This window comes from Hyla sarda, chromosome 5 (genome assembly GCF_029499605.1).
Source record: "Hyla sarda isolate aHylSar1 chromosome 5, aHylSar1.hap1, whole genome shotgun sequence".
Classification (NCBI taxonomy): domain Eukaryota; kingdom Metazoa; phylum Chordata; class Amphibia; order Anura; family Hylidae; genus Hyla; species Hyla sarda.
The window spans coordinates 249,432,562-249,459,835 of NC_079193.1; the positions used below are offsets into that span (position 1 = coordinate 249,432,562).

The 27,274-nt window shown below is 41.8% G+C and overlaps 1 protein-coding gene across 3 annotated transcripts in view; it reads right to left on the bottom strand.

Moving 5' to 3' along the window:
* DOK6 (docking protein 6) overlaps positions 1 to 27,274 on the bottom strand; it is a 602,763-nt gene that overhangs the window by 326,496 nt on the left and 248,993 nt on the right. For all 3 annotated transcript variants that reach the window (XM_056521475.1, XM_056521474.1, XM_056521476.1), the window contains one exon: positions 15,782 to 15,896. In XM_056521475.1, the coding sequence (XP_056377450.1) occupies positions 15,782 to 15,896 (115 nt within the window). The remainder of the gene's footprint in view (positions 1 to 15,781; positions 15,897 to 27,274) is intronic.

A 27,274-nucleotide genomic window follows, 5' to 3' on the forward strand; every position in this document is an offset into this window, starting at 1 on the left:
TTTTCTTTGTTTTTCATTGTAAAAATAATGCACCCACAAAATCGTAGAGAAATTGCATCCGTATTTTAAACATTATTGGGAGATTTATCAAAGCCTGTCCAAAAGAAAAGTTGCTGAGTGGCCCATAGTTGCCAATCAGGTCGCTTCTTTCATATTTCACAGGCCTTTTCAAAAATGAGAAGCGATCTGATTGGTTGCTATGGGCAACTCAGCAACTTTTCTTTTGGACAGGTTTTGATAAATCTCCCTCTATGTCTAGGTGTTACTCAATAGGAAAGAGGTTGTTTTCAGGATATTTTGCAAACAATTTTTATTTAATTTTTTTACAATAAAATATGCTTGAAATACACTGTGTGAACCTTGTATAAGCCTGACAGTACACAATGTGCTGTAAAAGAGCAGGGCATACATTACTTTCCTTTTAATTTCAAAATCCTGCTTTTTTATTGCACAGTAATTGTTGTCAAAAAGCTGTGAATACAGAGTTTGGTGTGGTTTTTTTAACCCGTTCCGGGAGTTACATTTCCTTTCTTTCTGATCACACTGCTCTCTGCTGACACCTCTGTTCATTTTAGGAACTGTCCGGAGTAGGAGCAAATCCCCATAGCAAACCTCTCCTGCTCTGGACAATTCCTAAAATTTACAGAGGTGTCAGCAGAGAGCACTGTGGTCAGACAGAAAGGAAATTAAAAAAGAAAAGAATTCCCTGTGGAGCAAATAGCAGCTGATAAGTACTGGAAGGATTAAGCTTTTTAAATAGAAGTAATTTCCAAATCTGTTTAACTTTCTGGCACCAGTTGATTTAAAAAAAATGTTTTCCAGTGGAGTAATCCTTTAAGGATCGAGGGCATACCTGTACACCCTGGTCCCGTTACCTGAGTTGGAAACATGCTCATGAGCGGAGCACGCTTCAAATCCGGTAGGTCCCGGTTGCTTTGAGCAGCCAGGACTAACGGTTAATGCTGGCCATCGCAGATTGAGCAAATTCCCGGCATTAACCCTTTAGATGCTACACTCAAAGTTGATTGCAGCATCTAAAGTGTGAGGTTAACAGTGTGAGTTAGCTCAGGGCAGCTGATCAGGATATCCCGGCAAAATCATAGGTCCCGATCAGTGGACGACGAAAGGGCCCTTACCTGCCTCCTTGCCGTCTAATCGATGCTCCAAGGCTCTGGCCAGTGATGGCAGGCTAGAGCAGCAAAGCATCGATAAAACATTGATCAGTGCTATGCTATGACACATCATTGAACAGTGTATGCAAGCTACAGACTGCATGTTATAGCCCCCTATGGGGACAAAAAAAAGTGTAAAAAAAAAAGTTTATTCAAATGAATTAACCCCTTCCCTAATAAAAGTTTGAATCACCCCCCTTTTCTCATTTTTTTTAAAATTAAAATATTATAATTAGAAATAAGTGTAATCATATGTGGTATCGCCACATGTGTAAATGTCCAAACTATAAAAATATAATGTTAATTAAACCACACAGTCAATGGTGTTTACGTAAAAAAATACCAGGACCCGTGGCTAATACCGGAAATCAGGAAACACCAAACCCAGTGATGCCCAGCATTAACCCCTTAACCCCTATTAAAGTTGGACACGGCATCTAAAATAAAAATAAAATAGTCCCGGCAGCTCAGCGTAGCTGATCGGGACCACCACAGTAAAACCAGGGTGTCCCAATGAGCTTAGAGGATGGCAAAAGGGCCCTTACCTGCCTCCCTGCGATCTGATTGTTGCGCTGATCCTCCAATCAGCTATGGCAGGCTGGAGCAATGGAGTACCGATAACAATGATCTATGCTATGGCAATCAGAAGATTGCATGTTATGTTCCTCTATGGGGACTAAAATAATGTAAAATAAAAGTAAATAAATGTCAATTAACCCCTTCCCTAATAAAAGTTTGAATCACCCCCTTTTCCCATTTTATGAATAAAATAATGTATATAATCAAAAATAAATATAATCATATGTGGTATCGCTGCATGCGTAAATGTCCAAACTATAAAAATTATAATGTTAGTTAGACCATATGGTCAATGGCTTTGTCCAAAATTTTTTTTTTTTTTTTGTGTCTCTTTGTATACCTATAAAAAATTATAAAAAGTGATCAAAAAGTCCCATCAAAATGTTACTGATAAAACTACAGATCATGGCGCCAAAAAATTAGCCCTCACTCATCTTGGAATACAGAAAAATAAAAAAGTTATAGAGGTCAGAAGAGGACATTTTAAATGTACAAATTTTTGTGCAAAAAGTTATAATAGTTTTAACAGAAGTAAAACAAAATCAAGCCTATATAAGTTTTGTATCAATTTAATCGTATTGACCTACAACATAAAGTTAAGGTGTAATTTTTACCGACAAGTGCAATGCGTAGAATCGGAAGCCCACAAAATTACAAAATGGCGTTTTCCCCCAATTTGCCCCACAAATAGTTAAATAGTTAAACAGATTTGTAAATGACTCCTATTAAAAAATATTTACCCTTCCAGTACTTTTTAGCAGCTGTATGCTGCAGAGGAAATTCTTTTCTTTTTGAATTTCTTTTTCTGTCTTGTCCACAGTGCTCTCTGCTGACACCTGGTGCCAGGAACTGTCCGGAGCAAGAGAAAATCCCCCTTTCAAACCTATGCTGCTTTGGACAGTTCCTGACACGGACAGAGGGAGCACTGTGGACAAGACAAAAAATAAATTCAAAAATAAAAGAATTTCCTTGTTGCATACACCTGCTAAAAAGTACTGGAAGGGTAAAGATTTTCTATTATAAGTAATTTACAAATCTGTTTAACTTTCTGGTGCAAATAAATTTTTAAAAAATGTTTTCCACCGGAGTACCCCTTTACGGTCAAACTGGGCTGAGTCCTTTTTTTTTAATCAACTGGTGCTAGAAAGTTAAACAGATTTGTAAATCACTTCTATTAAAAAAAAATTATCCTTCCAGTACTTTTTAGGGGCTGTATACTAAAGAGAAATCCAAAAAAGAAATGCATTTCCTGTGATGTCCTGATCACAGTGCTCTCTGCCGTCCATTTTAGGAACTGGAGAAAATCCCCATAGCAAACATATGCTTCTCTGGAAAGTTCCTAAAATGGACAGCAGAGGCCAGCAGAGAGCACTGTGGTCAGGACATCACAGGAAATGCATTTCTTTTTGGATTTCTCTTTAGTATACAGCCCCTAAAAAGTACTGGAAGGATTAAAGGGGTATTCCAGGCCAAAACTTTTTTTTATATATCAACTGGCTCCGGAAAGTTAAACAGATTTGTAAATTACTTCTATTAAAAAATCTTAATCCTTCCAATAGTTATTAGCTTCTGAAGTTGAGTTGTTGTTTTCTGTCTAACTGCTCTAGACAGAAAACTTCAGAAGCTAATTACTATTGGAAGGATTAAGATTTTTTAATAGAAGTAATTTACAAATCTGTTTAACTTTCCGGAGCCAGTTGATTATATATATATATATATATATATATATATATATATATATATATATATATATATAGGTTTTGCCTGGAATAGCCCTTTAAATTTTTTTAATAGAAGTGATTTACAAATCTATACTGTAGCGTATAGATGAGTAGTTCGGCACTGCTAACTTCTGTACCTGAAGGCGGGTGGACACTAAGTCGCTGTAGCGGAGTGAGGATACGGTGGTGCTCAGACTCACGTAGAATATACCATCAGTGCATAAGGAAACAAAGAAAAGTTGGCACTCACCGGATTTCCAATTCAGCAGATTTTATTGCACATTACTCACAGCCGTAGTACAATTCTCGTGGAGACGACGGATGGTACAAGGGGGGTACCACAGAGAGGCGACACCTGTGTTTCGCACTTAGTAGTGCTTCAACGGGCCTACTGAAACAGTAGGCCCGTTGAAGCACTACTAAGTGCGAAACACAGGTGTCGCCTCTCTGTGGTACCCCCCTTGTACCATCCGTCGTCTCCCCGAGAATTATACTACGGCTGTGAGTAATGTGCAATAAAATCTACTGAATTGGAAATCCGGTGAGTGCCAAATTTTCTTTGTTTCCTTATGCATTGATGATTTACAAATCTGTTTAACTTTCTGGCACCAGTTGATTTAAAAAAAAAAAAAAGTTTTCCACGGTAGTACCCCTTTAAGGGGTAAAGCACATTCAAAAATTTTGCAAGCATGCCAGTTTTTTTTGAATTTGGTGTTACTTTTGCAGACATTTACCTTATTCACAAACACACACAAAATTGCCATTTTGTCTCGTACAGTAAATGTTGGAAAAAAGCTGAAAATAATTAATACAGAGTTGGGTGTCACTTTTACGCACAGTCAAATAAATTACAAAGTGTGCCAGCTTTTTTTATTTTTTATTTTTTTGCAGTAAACTAATTGTTGTCAAACATTCGTGGATAGGGGATTTGATGTCACTTTTACACACAATCAATTTAATCACGTGTGCCTTTCTGTCTATTACAGAACAGTAATTGTGGTCAAAAAGCTGCAAATACAGAGTTTGGTGTGACTTTGGCAAACAGTCAAATTAGTTGCAATCTCAATTTTTTTTTGTAGTCCAGTACTTAGTATCACGTTTGTGCAAATTCAATTGTGCCAGTTTTTTATTTGGTGATACAGTAATTCATATATATATATATATATATATATATATATATATATATATATATATATGTATATATATATATATATATATATATATATATATATATATATATATAAAAGTCACAGTCAAATTAAAGGAGTACTCCAGTTTAGAACCTTTTTGTGTCATCATCCTGATGGCATTGAGCCCCAACACCAAGAAGACCAGTTTCGGGGCTCAATGCATTACACTGCAAGTCAGCCTATTGCTGGCTGAGGTGGGACATCGCTGAGACAGGCAAATAGCTCATCAGCAGTGTGATGTGTCGACCACCGGCAAGCAGGAAGGAGGAGACAGAATCGAAGGACTGGAGCGGAGAGACCGGTCACTGAGGTAGTGGAGGTAGGTAAGTCTAGTTTGTAGTTTTATATGCTGGCAGCCGGGGGATGATGGTACAAAGCAGTTCTAAGCCAGAGTACTCCTTTAATTTGACTGTGTGCAAAAGTTACCCAAAATATTTATGGCTTTTTTATATGAATTAATGTACCACATAAAAAAATTGGCACAATTGAATTTGTAATGAATTTAAATGTACATAAAAGTGAGAGAAAAAAATCCTATTCAAGGCTTTAATAACAAGTACTGTACTATAAAAAAAAAAAAACTGTTGGGCTTGAATTTGCAATTAATTTGACTATTTGCAAAAGTTACACCAAACTCTGAATTCCCAGCATTGTGACAATAATTACTGTACTGTACCAGTCAAAAAGGCTTACTTAAAAGTGTAATTAAATTAAAAAAAACTAATTCTTCACTTTTGATTTAACTTTGACTTCAATTTTCCCCTCTTCAGACATAACTTCCAAAGTATTAACTCATTAGACATGATTAATGAATAATATAAAAGTGTCAATGAGCTACTTCACAGATGGAGCGTTTTACCACTATCTACAAAAGATTACATTTTTTATTGTACACAAAGTTATTCTGCTTAGACAATTCTATTTTATATACTTTAGGTAAAGATTTTGATTTTGCCTTATTAACTTATTTATGAATGATATTTTAGGAAATGTCAAATGGAAAAAAAAATCACAAAAACACACAAAAATTTTGAGGGGATGGGCTCCAGTTACAAAGACTCTGAACATGGAATTAATTATACAAAACAATAAAGGATTTCTTTGTCCAAAGTTAACACTCTTAGGGTGCGTTCACACGGAGTCAATGAAGAGTAATTCACGCTGAAAAATTTACCGACGTAAAAAAGATTTTTTTTTTCACACGAAATTCGCAGGAAATTCGCACGCAATTTGCGCGGAATTGCGCACGGACATGGGGGAGAAGAAGTGAAGGGTGTTTCAGCCATTTCCGTGCAAATTGTGCGCAAATTCCGCACAAATTGTGCGCAAATTGCCCGCAAATTGCGTGCAAATTCCGCACGAAAAGGATGTCGAGTGGAATTTATTTTTTACCATTGACTTCAATTGATTTCTGTTAGCGGATTCCGCTTGAAGAATGAACATGTTCTTTCTTCAAGCGGAACGGAATTCAGCGTCGGAATTCTGCTAGCAGAATTTCCGCAGTGTGAACAGGACAGCAGAAATAACATTAGAGTCAATGGGCAGAGGAGATGTCCATTAGTTTGTAGCGGAGAATCCAAGAGGAATTAGGTTAAATAGGTTGGAGGTTTAGACTGGGAAGTGGCAATGTAAGGTTATGCACATGGGGAGGAAAAATCCATGCTGGGAATATGTATTAAATGGTAAAACACTGGGAACAACTGACATGGAAGAGGTGTTTTAGTTAACAGTAAATTTACCTGTAGTGACCAGTGTCAGGCAGCTGCTGCCCCACAGAATACTGTGTACAGTACTGGGCACCAGTGTACAAGAAATATATAGTGGAGCTGGAGAGGGTTCAAAGACGGGCAACCAGGGTAACACGGGCAATGGGAGGACTACAGTACCAGGATAGACTATCAGATTTAGGGTTATTTAGTTTAGAAAAAAGAAAGCTCAGGGGCTACCTAATAACTATGTATAAATATATCAGGGACAACAAACACATTTCTCCCATGATCTATTTATACCCAGAACTGTATCTATAATAAGGGGCACCTCTACATCTAAAGGAAAGAAGGTTTCTACACCAACACAGATGGGGGTTCTTTACTGTAAGAGCAGTGAGACTATGGAACTCTCTCCTAGAGGAAGCGGTCATGGTGAACACAATAAAAGAGGTCAAAAGATGCATTTCTGAAAAGTAATAACATTACAGGTTATGGATAATACATTTTATAGGGACAGAACATTGATCCAGGGATTTATTCTGATGCCATATTTGGAGTCAGGAAGGATTTTTTTTCACTAGTATGCTGCAATTGGCATGAGGGTTTTTTGCCTTCTTCTGGATAATCACAGTAGGGACAAAATAAGGTTATAGGTTAAACTTGATGGACTTTTTTTCAACCTTAAAAACTTTAACTTTGACTCATGTTACTTCCTGAATGCTGGGTCTTTCCATCCAATCACTGCAGGCTGCTTTGTAACCTCCTCCTCCCTTTTTTTACAGGAGTGAACACAGATGAGTGCTAGTCCCACCCTTTCTTACTGACATTTGTCCATGCCTGTGCTTCAGCTTGGACAAAGATGATTATATTAAAATTTTTTTATAAGCCATGATTTCTATAAAAGGAAATAATAATTTCTTATGAAATATATTAGAAAAGGTTAATATTTTGCCAAGATGTACATCATATAAAAACTTCTTGAATATGACAGTGCTTATTTAGGCTCCGAGTAGTTAAAAAATCCAGGTAATACAATCACTTTAAGGCATGTTCTAAATTCGGTTCACATTATTGAGTAAATGTACAGAAATATCAGAGAAACAAGCAAAAAAAAAAAGACCCTCCAGAGTGTTGGATCACCAAGGAAACAATAGCAGTACATTCCATCTCAAATGTTATTCTTCACTATTGTCCTGATATTTCACTGGTAACAAAACAAAAATGAAAAATACTCACTCAACAGTTTGAGATGTTGGTGTAAAAGATATGAAAATATCCCTAATAAATGTGTTGTTTTACTTGAGAAATCCCAAGCTGTAATTTAACGAAGTGAATTGTTGAAAAATGATATTTATAATATTAATGATATTCATTAGAGATGAGCGAACTTACAGTAAATTTGATTCATCACAAACTTCTCGGCTCGGCAGTTGATGCCTTTTCCTGCATAAATTAGTTCAGCTTTCAGGTGCTCCGGTGGGCTGGAAAAGGTGGATACAGTCCTAGGAGAGAGTCTCCTAGGACTGTATCCACCTTTTCCAGCCCACCGGAGCACCTTAAAGCTGAACTAATTTATGCAGGAAAAGGCATCAACTGCCGAGCCGAGAAGTTCGTGAGGAATCAAATTTACTGTAAGTTCGGTCATCTCTAATATTCATTAATATTCCACTTTTACTATATGGACAGATGTGCAATATGCACGTGCATCTGTGAGGCTGAACTGGAGCATTGTAAAAAGAGGGGGTCGCTAAAACCTTAAAGGGCATCTATCACCTAAATTTTATTAGTCTACACCAAATACTGATACAGATTTAACAACCACCAACCAGAATGTGATGGAACACTAAATAGTTACTTTATCACGGCTCCGTACAGAGATGCCAGGCTTTGACAGAGCTGGCTTGCTATTCTATTGGTGCAGCTTGCTCCAAGCCAAAACTGTACTGTGTCAGTTGTCTATTTGGTGGCATCTATACATATTGGGGTTAATTTACTAAGAGTGGAGTGGAGTTTTCTTTGTGGGTTTTGATTTCCGACAGGTATTTCCCCAAGGTATTTACAGTACTAAGATTTCCCTACGTTTTGCACTTTTCCCTACGTTTTGTGTTTTGTTCTGATCTGTAGGGTTTTTCCCAGCTCAAATCCACCACACTTTCTGTGGAAACCTTAGTAAATGTGTTGGGATTTTTCAAAACTGTTGGGGACACACCTTTTTTCAGGGGTTTATTTGGTCGCAAATTGTGTCGCATGGAACGTGCAACACAATTCGGGCGTAAAACCCGACAAAAAAGAGTCAGGATCACGTTAGTAAATAAACCCCATTGTGTTTTCAAATTTTTTCATACAGTATATTCTAATTCTTCAAAAGTCTGTGTAAACAGCTTTTAACAGCATTTATAGATGTGCTTTACAGCAGCCACATAGACTATAGGGATGATCTAGGCATGCTCTGGAACCTGGGTAGAAGTCACTGTGCATAGGTCAGGGAGAGGTGATATGTGACCATCACTTATTGTAAATAGTGTGATCTAAATATTGTTTTTTTGGTGTCATGTTTCATTGAAATACTGCCTGCAATGATAATGAGGAGACTTCCTAAAAATGGCAATATTTCATTTAAAAAAGAGAATAGTGACATGCAAAGATAAAAAAAATAAAAATTCACTAATGGTTCTTAAAAATACATTTAAGATAATAAAATTTCAAAAACACCTCTCAGCTCTCTTCACATGGGTGTTATCAGTCGAGGTGTGTACCTGCCAAGTCTGACTTTGTCCAATGAGTGCTGTCAGCATAAGGAAGGGTTCACATTTAAAGGGGTACTCCGCCCCTAGACATCTTATCTCCTATCCAAAGGATAGGGGATAAGATGTCAGATCGCGGGGGTCCCGCTGCTGGGACAGCTGGCTGTCACGCCCCCTCCCATAGACTTGCATTGAGGGGCGGGGCATGACGTCACACGGGGGCAGAGTCGTGACGTCACGCTCTTCCGCTCGCGTGGTCGGGATCCAAAGCCTCCAGCGTTGCTGGAAGCCGTTGAGGTTGGTGCTGCAGCCGAGATCCCGGGGTCCCCAGCAGCGGGACCCCCACGATCTGACATCTTATCCCCTATCCTTTGGATAGGGGATAAGATGTCTAGGGGCGGAGTACCCCTTTAATTGCCCACAATTATCAAAATGTGTCTGTTTTTTTTTTGTCTGAGACATATAGCAACCAATCAAAGCTCTTTCATTTTACCAGAGCAGTTTGAGAAATGAAGGCTGTGCTATGATTGGTTGCTATCTAATTGAGACAAAAAACAGGCAAATGTATGCTGAGCAATAGTATAAATCAGGGCAATAGTATGTTGGTCAAAATCAGCATGTGTACATAAACGAAAGGGAGCCCTACAGCAAAGTCCCTCTGGACCAAAAGGTCTGGTTTTTATTTTCCATTGCATTTAAAGGGGTACTCCCCTGGACAACATTTTTTTTTTACATCAACTGGTGCCAGAAAGTTAAACAGATTTGTAAATGACTTCTATTTAAAAATCTTAATCCTTCCAGTACTTATCAGCTGCTGTATGCTGCGGAGGAAGTTCTTTTCTTTTTGAATTTCCTTTCTGTCTGACCACAGTGCTCTCTGCTTACACCTCTCTCCATTTTAGCAACTGTCCTAGTAGGAGCAAATCCCCATAACAAACCTATCCTGCTCTGGACTGTTCCTAAAGTTGACAGAGGTGTCAGCAGAGAGCACTGTGGTCAGACAGAAAGGAAATTCAAAAAGAAAATAATTTCCTGTGGAGCATATAGCAGCTGATAAGTACTGGAGGGATTAAGATATTTAAATAGAAGTAATTTACAAATCTGTATAACTTTCTGGCACCAGTTGATTAAAAATAATGTTTTCCAGAGGAGTACCACTTTACCCAGTAGTCAATATCTCCAACATTTTAAATGCAGATTCCAATGGAGAGGAGTGACTGAGGTTGACTGATAAATATGGTGTAGCTCTACCTACGGCTATGTTAGCACAGTAAAATTTAGTGGTGTGTTTTATTTTACACACACATAAAATGCACACATTATATAAAATGTGCCACTAAAATTTATACTGTGAACACCGACTAAGTTTTCACTTCAGTTCTAAGTTTAGACTGTTTCTTTTCTTACTTTAGATTAAGGCTAGGTTTCCCCTTGTTGTTTTTTTGACAAAAACGCCAATAAAAACGCCAAGCCCATACTGCCGCATGGATTTTTTTTGGTGAAAAAACGCTGCGGCCAGATGTTAGCTGCAAGTCAATAGTAAACTGCAAAATGCCAAATCCACTTGGCGTTTTTCAGTTTGCTGTTTTTTTTAATCCTTTGGCATTTTTGGGCTCCTTGGCAGTTTTTAAAAAATTACCTCTTGGTGAAATTTTGGCGTTTTTTCTGGAAACTCTGGGCGTTTTTCTCCCATAGAAGGCTATGGGAGTGAAAAAACGCCAGGAAAAACTCCATGTGGGTTTTAACTTTGGCGTTTTTTCAGGCTGTTTTTATTCTTTTTTGCACTTTAGCGATCCCCAAAAGTTGGAGATACCTTTTTTTACTAACATTTCGTAGGGTATCATTAAAAAAAAATTATAAGAAAGATATAGTAGTGATGGAAAAAATTGTATTTAATGAAATTTATATTTTTAGAACAAAATTTTAATTAATTTTTAAACAGGGAACAATTTATGTGGGCGGGTGGGGACCTAAAAATGTAGCCTACAATAATATAAATGTAGTGTGTGTGTGTTTTTAACTTTATTTTTCCATTTTTTAGGTAGTACTACTACTCCCAGCACACTGTTCCATGATGGGAGTAGTAGTAACTGTACTAATTGACAGATCGCCCCTTTGCGATCCTCTTGTATAATGTATAGATGCAGGTGGCTGCTCTTCCATGGTCTCCTGCACTGCCCTATATATACACCTATTCATATATCCCGCAGAGCTGTGATTGGTCAGATGGTTCCAGCCAATCACAACTCTGTGGTATATACGAATTTGTGTATATATACATCAGTACGGGGGCCATAGAAGAGCAGCCACATCTATACATTATACAGGAGGATCACAGCGGATGTCAGGAGTTACACTCGCTGCGATCTGTCCATTAATGCAGGTACTACAGCTCCCAGCAGAGTGTGCTCCATGTTGGGAGAAGTAGTACCTGCAGTAAGGGACAGATCACAGCGATGTCACTCCTCCTGACACCCGCTGAGATCTTCCTGATGTGACTGTCGGGATCAGCTGTTCTCAAGGCTACAGAGCCGAGAGAACAGCTGATGCTGAGCCGTAAATATACATCGTATATCTACTGCCCAGCAAGAAATTACAGTGAGCCTGCAATGTTTATACAGTATTCACATTTCTTGCTCACTTAACCCCTTGCTGAGCTATGCGCTATGCACAAGCCCGGCAAGGAAAGAGTTAACTTACACTGCTGGACAGTGTAGGTTAACCCTTTGGGTGGTATACAGTATATACAGCTATGTATAGATAGCTGTATATAGTGTATACAGAAGACGAAGAAGTCCCCTTACCTCCCTCCAGTCCCGCGGGTCCGTGTAGCTCCTCCCCCTAGTGATGACACCATTAGGGGCGGATCTACAGACAGGATCCAGGCTGGGCTCTGTTCACATTGTCCGTTTTGGATAATGTGAACAGACCCTTCTGCCAGTGTCAGCCAAAGGCTGTCTGGGCATGCTGGGAGTTGTAGTTTTGCACCAATTGGAGGCTCCCTGTTTGGGAAGACAATGCATTATGGGCGCTCTCCCCTGCGGAGAGCGCAAAAAATGTCCTAACCGATTTTTTGTGTTTTTTTTTCTTCTCCTTTCAGATCCGTGTATGCAGAGGATTACGGCGGATTCAATGGATTACAATGGATGAACTGGATTTTTTTTATTTTAATAAAATGGTTAACGAGGGCTGTGGGGGAGTGTTTTTTAAAATAAAATTTTTCCAATGTGTTGTGTTATTTTTTTTTTATTGAATTTTCAGGCTTAGCAGTGGAAGCCGCTCTTAATGACGGATTCCATTACTAAGCCAGGGCTAAGCGTTAGCCCCAAAAACAGCTAGCGCTTACCCCCAATTATCACCCCAATACTCACCACCACAGGGGTGCCAGGAAGAGCAGGTACCTAAAGGCCTGGAGTATCATATGGTAAAATGGTGCTCCTGGGCCTAGGCGGTAACAGGCTGACGTTATTTAGGCTGGGGAGGGCCAGTAACAATGGTCCTCACCCACCCTGGTAACGTCAGGCTGTTGCTGCTTGGTTGGTATTGTGCTGAGAATGAAAATACGGGGAACCCTATGCGTTTTTTTAAAATTATAAATAACTAAATAAAAAGACGCATAGGGTTCCCCGTATTTTCATTCTCAGCACAATACCAACCAAACAGCAACAGCCTGACATTACCAGGGTGGGCTAGGACCATTGTTACTGGCCCTCCCCAGCCTAAATAACGATAGCCTGTTACAGTCTAGGCCCAGAAGCGCCATTTTTGATGCTCCGGGCTCTTCCCGGCACCCCTTTGGCGGTGGGTACCGGGGTAATAATTGGGGGTTAGTGCTAGCTGTTTTTGGGGCTAAAGCTAAGCCCCAGCTTAGTAATGGATTCCGTCTATTAGACAGCCTCCATTACTAAGCCTGAGAATTCAATAAAAAAAACACAACACATTGGAAAAATTATTTTATTTAAAAAAAAAAACTCCCCCACAGACCTCGTGAACCATTTTATTAAAATTAAAAAAATCCAGTTTATCCATCCTAATCCATCGAATCCACCATAATCCTCTGCATACACGGATCTGAAACGAGAAGAAAAAAACACACAAAATATAGGTTAGTATATTTTTGTCACTGTCCGCTGGGTAGAGCGCCCATATTGCAATGTCTTCCCAAACAGGGAGCCTCCAATTGTTGCAAAATTACAACTCCCAGCATTCCCAGACAGCCAAAGGCTGTCTGGGCATGCTGGGAGTTGTAGTTTAGCAACAGCTGGAGTCTCCCTATCTGGTAAGACACTGCCAGAAGGGTCTGTTCACATTATACAAAATGGACAATGTGAACAGAGCCTTACAGAGCCTTACTAACCTGACTCTCGTCTGTAGCTCCGCCCCTAATGATGTCATAAATAGGGGTAGAGCTACACGATCCCGACGGGGACAGGGAGCGAGGAAGATAAGTGGACCTCCTGTTCTATATACACTATATACAGCTATCTGTAGATAGCTGTATATTCTGTATACCGCACAAAGGGGCTATAGGAGCAGGAAGTCCTGTCAGTCTGGTGACAGGATTCCCGGGTCCTGTATAGTATACACGGGTACACTATGCCCCCCTGTATACTATACGGCAGGGGGAGGTGAGTAGTGATTCTATACATCACTCCTCATCTCTTTTCACTCTGTGGACCAGGCGCTCAGCATCCAACCCACAGTTGGAGTGGTACCTGAGGCAGTGAGAAAACTGTCACAGGGTACAAATTTGGCTGTTTCCACACACCAGGGAAAATGCCAGAAAAAACCTGTGGCAGTTTTTCTACCGTTTTTTTTTAGGTGTGGAACCAAGTGGAAACCTAGCCTAAAACAGTTCACCATTTTGGTACATTTGTAGCAAAAGTGATCATAATTGAAGTCATGTTCCCATGTCAAATGAGATGCAGTTTCTGTTCTTTTTGATGCACTTTAGTAAATGTCTTATTTGCTGTTCGTCACAATTCTGGAACAATTGAAGTCAAAAGGCGCAATAGCCTTAATAAATCTAAGCCAGTGTGTTCTGACACTGTAGTGTAACCCTAGATCATATTGACGTACAGTATCCTCCATCCTAATCGCTTTTAACTTCTTTGAGAAAGGATCTTTTCTTTAAGTATGAAATGTAATAGATGGTACTGAGGGGACTGAATAACCATCAGAAATGGTCTCCATGGTGACCTTTTCTTAGATGCGCTGACAGAATCACATTTTAGCATAAAAATATTTTACTTGTATAACTACAACTGACACTATCTACAAACAACTACAGCCAACATCATGGTTATTTGTTTTTTTATCACCAATTCTTTATTTCTTAACAATTTATCATAATATGTACTATGAAAAAAATAAAGCTTATGATTCCAGCTGAGACGAACTTCATATTCATCCAGGGCTCAAGTCCTGCAGGAACGCAGCAGAAACACTGTTCCAGCAGGAATCCTGCAGAACCAACCCTTGAGTGGAAATCTTGGGAGAGTTTCAACAATTTTTTTCCTAGGACTTGACCCCTCTAATCATTCTATCTGCTTATGAACCATCTCTGGGTTTACATTGAAGCACTGCACAGAAATAATTGATCACTTACACATATAGACTGCCATTAGATCTCTTGGTTGCACTATATATACACATTACGTACATGGACCAGCCTGGCCTCTGTAGTATTTGACAATGCTTTGCAACGTTTTCAGTACACAGAAGTGAGATGCAAACCAAACACCTTGATGTTCTAAAATATCCAGTTTGGATTCCTTTACAGTTCCCATTTTCTGACAGTTGTGTGGACCTGCATATCTCACCAACACTACATTATTTATCCTCTTTACATTACCACCATTTTATCGATAACACCATATGAAATGCATATTACGTTTCTCTACAGTATTAAAGGGTACCTCTCATCAAATAAACTTTTGATATATTTTAGATTAATGAATGTTGAATAACTTTCCAATAGCATGTTAATGAAAAATATGCTTCTTTCTATTGTATTTTTCCCGATCAGTTCTGTCAGCAAGCATTTCTGACTCATGCTGGAGTCCTAAACACTCAGAGCTGCCAGCCTGCTTTGTTCACAGCCAAACAGGCTGTGAACAAAGCAGGCTGGCAGCTCTGAGTGTTCTCCTTTGTGAACAAAGCAGACTGGCAGCTCGTAGTGTTTAGGACTCCAGCATGAGTCTGAAATGCTTGCTGCCAGGACTGGTAGGGAGACCCCTAGTGGTCATTTCTTCAAAGTGGAAAATTAAATAGAAAGAAGCATATTTTTTAATAACATGCAATTGTAAAGTTATTCTGCATACATTAATCTATAATATATCAAAAGTTTTTTTGATGAGAGGTACCCTTTAAGGTATAAATGTCATAAATCACTCAACAGAAGAATTCATTGCAACATTTAATTTGTCCTTTGACCTCTCATTCAATACAAGAAAGGACAATTGAATAACTACTGTATAACTAAACAGACTGGAATTCATACATTAACATTCTTATGTTGCATAATATATGATATAATGGCAAATGTCTAAATGTTGCATGGTTCCACGATTTTTATGTAAATAAAATAATTTAATAATGCTTTACACTATTGTATTGAAACAAGCTTAGGTTCCTTGTACAGCAAATATAGTAGTAATTGCTTACCTGACTCACAGGCAAATGTCTTTGAAGTCTCATCATGAAAGATAATTGCTACCGCATGTTTCTTGGTCTCTCGAGGCAGTCGTGTTATAGTTTTGATGTTGTGTAGCTCTGTTACCTTGAACAAGAAAGACTTATGTTTGTTTTCCATAAAGTATAAACCCTTCCATGCTAATGGCTTTTGATAAAAATAATATAAAAGTATTATAACCTATTACACTTGTTTGTTACATTATTGCTTGACGATTTTAAGGCTAATTGTTGCCTTTTTATTTCTAATAACACCTAATTAAACATTTACTTTTAAAAGAAAGATCATTAAAGAGAATGTGTCATCGCATTTTAGGGCCCTAAAATACCACAATGCGGTGACACATAATATTAGTACTAAAGATATCCCTGATTAAACTCTCTGTTTCAGTAATACATTTATACAATAGTGTTTTCTGTATGGTAAATAATATTGAAGACTTATATTGGTGGTCCCAGTCTACTAAAGAGTGAGGTAGTCCAGGTTTGACTGATGTCCCACAAGCAGAGATAAATTAAGACAGTTCTGGTAGCATTTGGTGAATGCATATTGTGAAGCCAAGGCCAGTATAACTCGCTTCAGTGCACATGTTCTACAGTGGGGCAAAAAAGTATTTAGTCAGCCACCAACTGTGCACGTTCTCCCACTTAAAAAAGATGAGAGGTCTGTCATTTTCATCATAGGTTATACCTCAACTATGAGAGACAGAAAAAAAAATCCATAAAATCATATTTTCTGTTATATACCCTTTGTTGGCAGATGTCCTCTAGAGCAGTGATGTTTTGGGGCTGTCATTGGGCAACACAGACTTTCAACTCCCTCCAAAGATTTTCTATCGGGTTGAGATCTGGAGACTGGTTAGGCCACTCCAGCACCTTGAAATGCTTCTTACGAAGCCACTCCTTCGTTCCCTGGGCGGTGTGTTTGGGATCATTGACATGCTGAAAGACCCAGCCACGTTTCATCATCAATGCCCTTGCTTATGGTATGAGGTTTTCACTCAAAATCTCACTATACATGGCCCCATTCATTCTTTTTTATACACGGATCAGTTGTCCTAGTCCCTTAGCAGAAAAACAGCCCCAAAGCATGATGTTTCCACCCCCATGCTTCACAGTAGGTATGGTGTTCTTTGGATGCATTCTTTCTCCCCCAAACACTACAAGTTGAGTTTTTACCAAAAAGTTCTACTTTGGTTTCCTCTGACCATATGACATTCTCCCAATACTCTTCTAGATCATCCAAATGCTCTCTAGCAAACTTCAGACGGGCCCTGACGTGTACTCCGCCCCTAGACATCTTATCCCCTATCCAAAGGATCGCCCCCGGGATCGCCATTGCGGTACTGCGCTATCATTACTGCACAGAGCGAGTTCGCTCTGTGCGTGATGACGGGCGATACAGGGGACGGAGCAGCGTGATGTCATGGCTCCGCCCCTTGTGACATCACGGCCCGTCCCCTTAATTCAAGACTATGGCAGGGGGCGTGACGACCGCCATGCCCCCTGCCATAGACTTGTATTGAAAGGGGCGGACCGTGACGTCACAAGGGACGGGACCATCACGTAACGATGCTCCGGCCCCTGTATTGCCTGTCATTACGTGCAGAGCGAACTCGCGAATCCCGGTGATCCCTGTACGCCCTGAGCCCGGTCCCGGTGTGAAAAACGGGGTCACGCCGTGACCCCGCATCACACCGGGTCGGTCCCGGCTGCTAACGATGGCCGAGACCCTGGGCTAACAGCGTGCGGCACTGATCGTTGTGCCGCGTGCGGTTAACCCTTCAGATGCGGTGATCAAAGTTGATCGCCGCGTCTGAAAACGAAAGTAAACGCTTCCCGGCAGCTCAGTCGGGCTGATTGAGACATCGCGATAAAATCACGATGTTCCGATCAGCTGGGACACAGGCAGAGGTCTCCTTACCTCTCTCTGCAGCATCCGATCGGGGTTTGATTGCTCCAAGCCTGAGCTACAGGCTTGAGCAATCGAGCCCCTATCTCGCTGATCCGTGCAAAGCTATGGCTTTGCAGGGATCAGCATAAGAGATCAGTGTATGCAGTGCTATAGCTCCCTATGGGAGCTATAGCACTGCAAAAAAAAGGTCATTTAACCCCTTCCCTAATAAAAGTTTGAATCACCCCCCTTTTCCCATAAAAAAAACTGTGTAAATAAAAATAAAAATTAACATATGTGGTATCTCCGTGTGCATAAATGTCCGAACTATAAAATTATATCATTAATTAAACCGGATGGTCAATGTTGTACACGCAAAAAAATGTCAAAGTCCAAAATAGCGTATTTTTGGTAACTTTTTATATCATAAAAAAATGAATAAAAAGCGATCAAAAAGTCTGATCAACACAAAAATGGTACTGATAAAATCTTCAGAAGACGGCACAAACAATGAGCCCTCATAACAGCCCGTACGCGGAAAAATAAAAAGTTACAGGGGTCAGAAGATGACAATTTTAAACGTATACATTTTTCCTGCATGTAGTTATGATTTTTTTTAGAAGTGCGACAATATCCAACCTATATAAGTAGGGTATCATTTTAATCGTATAGACCTACTGAATAAAGATAAGGTGTAATTTTGACCAAAAATGCACTGCGTAGAAACGGAAGCCCCCAAAAGTTACAAAATGAATTTTTTTCTTCAATTTTGTCGCACAATGATTTTTTTACCATTTCGCCGTGGATTTTTTGGTAAAATGACTAATGTCACTGCAAAGTAGAATTGGTGGCGCAAAAAATAAGCCATCATATGGATTTTTAGGTGCAAAATTGAAAGCATTATGATTTTTAGAATGTGATGAGGAAAAAATGAAAATGCAAAATGGAAAAACGTTGAGTCCTTAAGGGGTTAAGCAGGGGGACATGTCTGGCACTGCATGATTTGAGTCTCTGGCGGTGTAGTGCATTACTGATGGTAGCCTTTGTTACTATGGACCCAGCTCTCTGCAGGTCATTCAATAGGTCCCCCCCCCCCCGTGTGGTTCTGGCATTATTGCTTGCCATTCTTGTGATAATTTTGACACTACTGGATGAGATCTTGTGTGGAGCCCCATATGGAGGAAGTTTATCAGTGTCCATTTTCTAATAATTGCTCCCACAGTTGACTTCTTCACACCAAGCTGCTTACCTATTGCAGATTCAGTCTTCTCAGCCTGGTGCAGGTCTACAATTTTGTTTCTGGTGTCCTTTGACAGCTCTTTGTTCTTGGCCATAGTGGAGTTTGGAGTGTGACTGTTTGAGGTTGTGATATAAGTTCAAACAGGTACCATTAATACAGGCAACGAGTGGAGGACAGAGAAGAATTTTAAAGAAGAAGTTACAGGTCTGTGAGAGACAGAAATCTTGATTGTTTGTAGGTGACCAAATACTTATTTTCCATCATAATTTTCAAATGAATTCTTTAAAAATCAGTGTGATCATGTGATTTTATGCATTTTTTTTTCTCATTCGGTCTCTCATAGTTGAGGTATACCAATAATGAAAATTACAGGCCTCTCCCATCTTTTTAAGTGGGAGAACTTTTTTGCCCCACTGCATATGTCACTTTACCTTGCTTTTTTTTTTTTTTATGTCCCAGCACCAAAGGCTGTCCTGCAGCACAGGTGTTGGGCCCACTGTCTACTGTATTTCAAATGTTCAAGCACTTTATCATATATTCTATGATGTTTCTCATCTACACTGTATTATATGTTATTTATGTGTGTTGTACCTTTAAAGGGGTACTCCGGTGAAAATTATTATTTTTTTTTTTTAAATCAACTGGTGCCAGAAAGTTAATCAGATTTGTAAACTGCTTCTATTAAAAATCTTAATCCTTCCTGAACTTATTAGCTGCTGAATACTACAGCAGAAATGATTTTCTTTTTGAAACAGAACTGTCTGCTGACATCATGAGCACAGTGCTCTCTGCTGACATCTCTGTCCATTTTAGGAACTGTCCAGAACAGCATATGTTTGCTATGGGGATTTCCTTTTACTCTGGACAGTTCGTAAAATGGACAGAGATGTCAGCAGAGAGCACTGTGCTCATGATGTCAGCAGAGAGCTCTGTGCTTCAAACGGAAAATAATTTCCACTGTAGTATGTAGTATTCAGCAGATAATAAGTACAGAAAGGATTAAGATTTTTTAATAGAAGTAATTTACAAATCTGTTTAACTTTCTGGCACCAGTTGATTTAAAAAAAATGTTTTTTTCATGAGATGCAGACTATGCAAAAACTTCTCTTATTAGTTATTCCAGTGACAAACAACATTTATATAGGATATGTTAATATTCCTAAACATCTACAGTATAATACATTTGTGGTGGTTTAGAAGCAGAAAAAAGTAATTAAAAGTATGAAATGATAGTTTAAAAATGCTTTTTTAAGCACGTGATATTCACAAATTTCTTAAATGGGCAATGTTGTTTCAACAACTTTGTGCATACTAAAAGCAAATGTAAGAAACATTTGGATTTTTTTTATCGGAGAAAAAAGTCTTCCTTTTTCTCTTATCTAGCGCCTTTCCTGCCCCCCCCCCCCCCCCCCCACACTATCTTTGATTTATGTTGTAAAACCTCTGAATTCTACCTTGTCTTTACATTGAGAGATTAAGTTACAGTCTACAATAAGGACAGTGAATGAAGAGAGCCAGAAGCAGAGACTGCAAAGAGAGAACACACGTTTAATGTGAACATTAAAGCACCAGTGCTTGTTTCACAGCTTAGAACACCAGTGCTTGATTCACAGCTTAGAACACCAGTGCATGATTCACAGCTTAGAACACCATTGCTTGATTCACAGCTTAGAACACCATTGTTTGATTCACAGCTTAGAACACCAGTGCTTGATTCACAGCTTAGAACACCAGTGATTGATTCAAAGCTTAGAACCAGTGCTTGATTCACAGCTTAGAACACCAGTGATTGATTCACAGCTTAGAACACCAGTGCTTGATTCACAGCTTAGAACAACAGTGCTTGATTCATAGCTTAGAACACCAGTGCTTGATTCACAGCTTAGAACACCAGTGCTTGATTCACAGCTTAGAACACCAGTGCTTGATTCACAGCTTAGAACACCAGTGCTTGATTCATAGCTTAGAACACCAGTGCTTGATTCACAGCTTAGAACACCAGTGCTTGATTCACAGCTTAGAACACCAGTGCTTGATTCACAGCTTAGAACACCAGTGCTTGATTCACAGCTTAGAACACCAGTGCTTGGTTCACAGCTTAGAACACCAGTGCTTGATTCACAGCTTAGAACACCAGTGCTTGATTCACAGCTTAGAACACCAGTGCTTGATTCACAGCTTAGAGCACCAGTGCTTGATTCACAGCTTTTCCAGTTTAGACTGATCTGTGCTGTTCGATAATGTCCTCTATGCTGCAGATGCTTCTTATTGTATAATATAAAAAGATATTGCATAGTTGTCTGTTATAAAAAAAAAAAAACTGTACATACCTTCCACACTACCCAGCTGTCTTCGATAATGCTGCTCCTGATATTCAGTGCTCTGTTTTTATAGATGCTGGGGCTCATAGGTCAATTGGCTGCAGTGTCCTGCCCACCAGGACACCACTGGTTGCATCCATGCTCTTCTTCCTGGTTCTGGGGCCCAATTAATAAAAGCACCACTCAGCCAGCCACTGGCTGAGGCAGACACCACTACAGCCAGTGGTTGGCTGAGACGCAATTGACATATTGGGCCTTAGCACCCTGAGGAGAGAGCACTCGAGACCAGTGTTATTGGAGGCAGTGGTAGAGGTATGCACAGGTTTATTTATTTATTTATTTATATAACAGCCTGGGTATTCAAATAAAAACAAAATATTATATAAACCTTCTGCCAGACAACCTCGTTAGGCTTCACTCAGGGACAGGTAAAAACTAGAGATGGAGCTAGCAGAACAGGAATCTGATTAAAAATGTCATGTACAAGTTACACTGCTAAAAATTTGCTCAAAATGTGCTTGTGTCCACTGCTCAAAAAAAATAAAGGGAACACTTAAACAACACAATGTAACTCCAAGTCAATCACATTTTTTATCAGATTCCTGTTCTTTAAATAGAGATTTTCCTAGCTTGTGACGGAAAATATAAGTTATATGAAGACAGGAGGCGAGTATCTTATGCATTAATCTTTCTTTATTAATGCCCATAGCAGAATATTCACTATTCAATTAAATGTAAATGAACAGAAAAAAACTTTAAAAACTACATATCCCAGCAGTCCTTGGGGCACAATAGCCACTCCTAATCCAGCAGCCCCTTTATAAGGACTGCCCCCACATATAACTTCCTCTTTCTTCATGCGACAACACCGCCGCACCGGAACTAGGGATGTCCCCCGGTTAGCACCTCAATCTTCCGACACCGCAGCCAGCCGGCCCGATGTCTTGGGAATCGGAGACCCACCGTGCCAACCACGTCTCAACGGGGACCCTAGGAAAGAAAAAATATCTTCGACCAACAGGTCAACCGGACACCGGACACCAACAGCGATCGGCCACCAGATCTGACTGCCGCACAGGAACCGGACTCATCTTCCGACCGGCCCTCCGGCTCACAGGACGCCACTTCGCTCCAACGGGAGCTGAAGAACTCCAATCTCTGGGAACAGATGTCGACCCAACGGGGATCAAGAAACCCGAACCTTAGTTCAAACATGTCAACCGCCAACCTGGCTCCAACACCTTCGTTCAGTAACCTTAGAATAGAACAAAAGACACGTAATAGGGTGGGCAGGGAGGGAAGATACTCGCCTCCTGTCTTCATATAACTTATATTTTCCGTCACAAGCTAGGAAAATCTCTATTTATATATCAGACAGGAGGCTCATATCTTATGCAAGTTCAAAGCTGATAATCTAGCAATGTAACATGCAACAATCTAATCTACAATTATCCTAATACAGACATGGAGACATGCTCCTCTGGTCTGAAATAGAAATGGCGAAAAGTGGTCTCGGAAGACCAATCGACCACCATTAATAAATCAGACAGGGAACCCCCTGAGGTGACCACCTTAGTAGCCATAGCACCCCTGGATGAATGAGCACCAAACAGGGATATGTCAATGCCCGCCATCTCCATGGCCGACCGCACCCAGCGCGCTAGGGTAGCGGAAGTAACCAGGAAATGTGGTTTAACATAAGAAACCAGAAGCTGGGAGAAATCCCTAGAGCGCAAATCAGCAGTTCGCGATTCGTATGCCTGCAGGCAACGGACAACGCATATCTGTGGATGTGCAGGGAAAAACGGGTAAAAAACCGATTGGATACCCGTCTTCGTCCTACGGACCACCGAGAACTTGACCTCCTGAGGCGAGAATTGCCGCCGAGAGATGTCCAATGCTCTCACGTCCAAGACACGCTTGATGGAAACCAAGCATAAAAGGACAGTCAATTTATACGAGAGCAGTTTCAAGGGAAGGGCGTTATTGTCTTCCCACGAAGTAAACATGGTAAGCAACCTGGAGACATCCCAGGTCGCCTGGTACCTAGGCCACGGAGGACGTTTAAATTTAATGCCGCGCAAAAGCCTACAGACTAGCGGATGTTTGCCGACCGGCAAAGAGTCCACTGGGCAATGATAAGCAGAAATAGCTGACCGGTACACATTGATGGAACTAAAGGATTTGCCAGACTCAAAAGAATCTGCCAAGTAGTTCACCACTATAGATACAGGAGCACATACGGGATCAACCTGCCGTCGATCACACCAACAAACCCAGAGTCTCCAGGCTGATCGATATGCCAATCTAGTCCCAGGGGCCCAGGCCAAGGCGAGGAGATCCCTAGCCGATCTTGAAAGGTCGCTATCCTCGTCTGGGACCCCGAAACCAACCACGCCAGGAGAGGTAGGTGACCCTCCACTACCATCGGGTGGAGCCCCTTGGACGGATTGGTGAGGAGCTGCGGGAAGTGTGGCAGCAGCCTGGGGTAATCCACGGCCATCCCCAGGAGGAGAGGGAACCATGGTTGCGTCGGCCACCAGGGTGTGATCAGGACAACCGTCGTCCTTAGGTTCGCAGAATGTAGGAGAACCCGGGAGATCATCGGGAGATCATTTCCCCCATTCCCCCAGGGAATGGGGGAAATGCATAATGTATTCCCTCCGGCCAAATTTGGCGAAGAGCGTCTACCGTAGACACTTCCGGATCCGGTCTCCAGCTGAAAAATTGTGGTAGCTGGTGATTGAGGCGAGAAGCGAAGAGGTCCACGTGTAATGGACTGCCTCAGTTGAAGGAAAATGGAACGATCCAACCGCCAATCCCTGGAATCTAGGAGATAACGGGAATTCCAATCGGCTACTGAATTGGAAACCCCCGGGATATACTCCGCTATCGGAATAATGTTGCGGGCTAGGCAGAAATGCCAAAATTCCTTCGCGAGATCCGCAAGGATTCTGGATTTGGTGCCCCCTAGGCGGTTGATGTACTGAACCGCCTCCACATTGTCCATGCGTAATAATACACAGCAATTGGACGTATGAGGTAGAAAACTCCTGACGGCAAAGAATGCCGCTAGAAGCTCTAAGGCATTGATATGTAGGGAAGCTTCTGTGACGGACCACGTCCCTCCTGTGGAATCTGTGCCACAACGAGCTCCCCAGCCCCGACGACTCGCGTCCGACTCTATGATGATATCTGGACTGGAGTTGAAAATGGCTCTGCCGTTCCACTCGACGGCATGACGAAGCCACCAGTGTAACTCTTCGGTGGCCGCCTGACAGAGAGGTACTCCGTCCGCATATCTGAGACCTTGTCGCAGGTGCATGATCTTGAGTCTCTGCAGGGCTCTGTAGTGCAATGGGGCTGGAAAAATAGCCTGGATGGAGGCTGCCAAAAGACCCACTAGGCGCGCTAGGACCCACAAGGATAAGCAACCTTTGCGGAGGACCGCCCTGATTTCTTTGCGGATCAGGGCTAGTTTTGATTTGGGAAGGCGAAGGACGGCTCGATTGGTGTCCACCAGAAAACCCAGAAATTCCATCTCCTGGGCCGGGATCAGAACCGACTTGTCTCGGTTGACTATAAATCCCAGGTCCTGCAATAGCGACAATGTCCACTCCATGTGAAGAGAGGCCAGTGTTTTGGAATGGGCCATGATAAGGAGGTCGTCCAGATAAATGATCAGACGTACCCCTCTGCTCCTCAACGACGCCACCACTGGTTTCATGAGTTTGGTGAAACACCATGGGGCGGACGATAGGCCGAACGGAAGGCAAGTAAACTGCCACATACGGTCTTTCCAGAGAAAACGGAGAAAAGGTTGGGACTCGGGATGGATAGGGACGGTGAGATAGGCGTCCTTCAAATCCACCTTCACAAGCCAATCTCCTGGCTGTAGGAGATCCCGGAGGAAAAGAATTCCTTCCATTTTGAAATGTCGATAGGTGACATGTTGGTTGAGATCTCGAAGGTTGATCACTGGCCGGTAACCACCCCCTTTTTTCTTCACTAAGAAAAGATTGCTCACAAAACCTGGGGAGGACCAGTCTACCTCTCGAATGGCGTGTTTGGCCAGGAGATCTCTTATCTCGTTGTCGATGAGAGCGACATTCTGGTTTGAAAACCTGATAGGGGCTGGAATCAAGCCCATGGTCAGCAAGGATTGGAGTTCTATGACGAACCCTGTTATCGTATTCAGGATCCACGCGTCTGCCGTAATCGCAGACCAGGCGTGGGTAAAATATCTCAGACGTCCCCCCATTGGAACAGGAGACTGTGGAATATAGAGAGTACTCACCGGTATGGGGTCTGGATCTGGGGTATCCACGTCCACCACGTCGGCGCCAGGGTCTGCCATGGGGTGGGAAAAATGGTGCCGGTTGTGCCACCGGCATGGTGTAGGAGGGAGGAGCCTATTGATATTGGAACTGAACAGATTGTCTGCTCTGTGGCCTGTATATTGAAGTACGGCCGGCAGATCGGCCTTTACCTCTGCCGGCCCTGGCAAAAATTTTATTGGTCCCTGCTTTTTTAAGGGACGTCTGGGCTTTATCTAAGCTAGTGAACAGCCCGACAAATTTGTTTATGTCCTTTATTAGACTATCGCCAAACAGCATCCACTCCGCCGTCGGACCAGGCTCGGTCTCGGCTAAATGAGATAATTGTGGGTCGAGGCGCATAAGGTTTGAGCGCCTCCTCTCAATCGAACAGGTAGTGTTAGCGCTTCCCGCCAGGCAAATAGCCCTCTGGGCCCATCCGTGGAGTTGACGTAGATCAACAGGTTGATCCGTCGCGGCCGCCTGCTCAGAGAGGTTTAAAATCTTTGTGAGGGGACCAATCAAGTCCAGAACACGTTCTTGTATTGTCCGAAACGAGTGTTCAATTCCCTTTTTGGGGGATTTGCCCGACTTCAGGAGATATTTAGAAAGGATCGGGTCCACTTCCGGTGTATTGACCACTTTATGTGGTATAAAGGGCCTGGGGCACTCTGCCCTTAATTTATTGCGGCTCGTTCTGTCCAAAGACTTACGTGCCCAAAATTCCACGTATTGTGATACGTGAGGGAGTGGGGTCCAGTCACCAGACCGCGGGTGGGAGATCGTCTAGGATGATTTTGTCCTGCGTAGCAGGGATTGCGTCTGTGTCAAACGCAGTGTCCCCAACATCCTCATCTATATTTACAGACTCATCATCGTCAGCTTCATCGGAATGAGCGGATGAATCCTCATCCGAAGAATCTACAAATGAGTTAGGTTTGGACCGTCGAGCGGACCTCTGCCTCTTCTCTTTTAACTCCCGAGGCCCAGGGGTCGATTTGAGTCTGAGGGATGTTGGGGTTGGCAGGTCGGGGTAGGAGCTGCCTGAAACATATTGTTATCTTCCCCTGTCGGGGAGTCGGATACCGCCAGAACATGCTTCCTTTTCTGGGAAGCTTTGCCTTTTTTGATCGGCGGTTCGCCACCCTGAGGTGGCGGGGCTGACATCATGGGGTGAGAGGCCTGAGACCCAGAAGGTATAATGGCAGAAGCTAGGGCTGCTTGCACTGACTTGTTAATTAGGTCTTGGATCTGGCCTGCAGTCATAAACTGTGCAGATTCCATAGGAAAACTATCCCCTCTAGGGGGACCAGATGTGGGCTCCTCAGCCATGATACAGATATCAGGGTACTAGAACTAAGGGTAATTAACAATTGTATGGCCAGGAAACAGAATAAATTCTGTTTCAGGGGAAAAAAGAGAGATTTTACACAGACCGTATGCTACAGGCTCCGTCCTCCACACCGCTAGCGCTGTACTGGCGCTGCGCTGTGAGGAGAGATCAGGAGCCCTAGTCCTCAGGGACGAAGTCTCACAAGACTAGGTCTCTCAGGGCTCCGATTGGAGGGCGCAGGAGCGCCCTCTGGTGACGAGAATCAGGCACGCCCCCTCTCCAAGCATCGGCCGTGAGGAGAGTGGAACGGCCCGCACCCCAGGACCCGCCCCCCCTTTGCCCGCGCGCGCGAACGAAAGAAA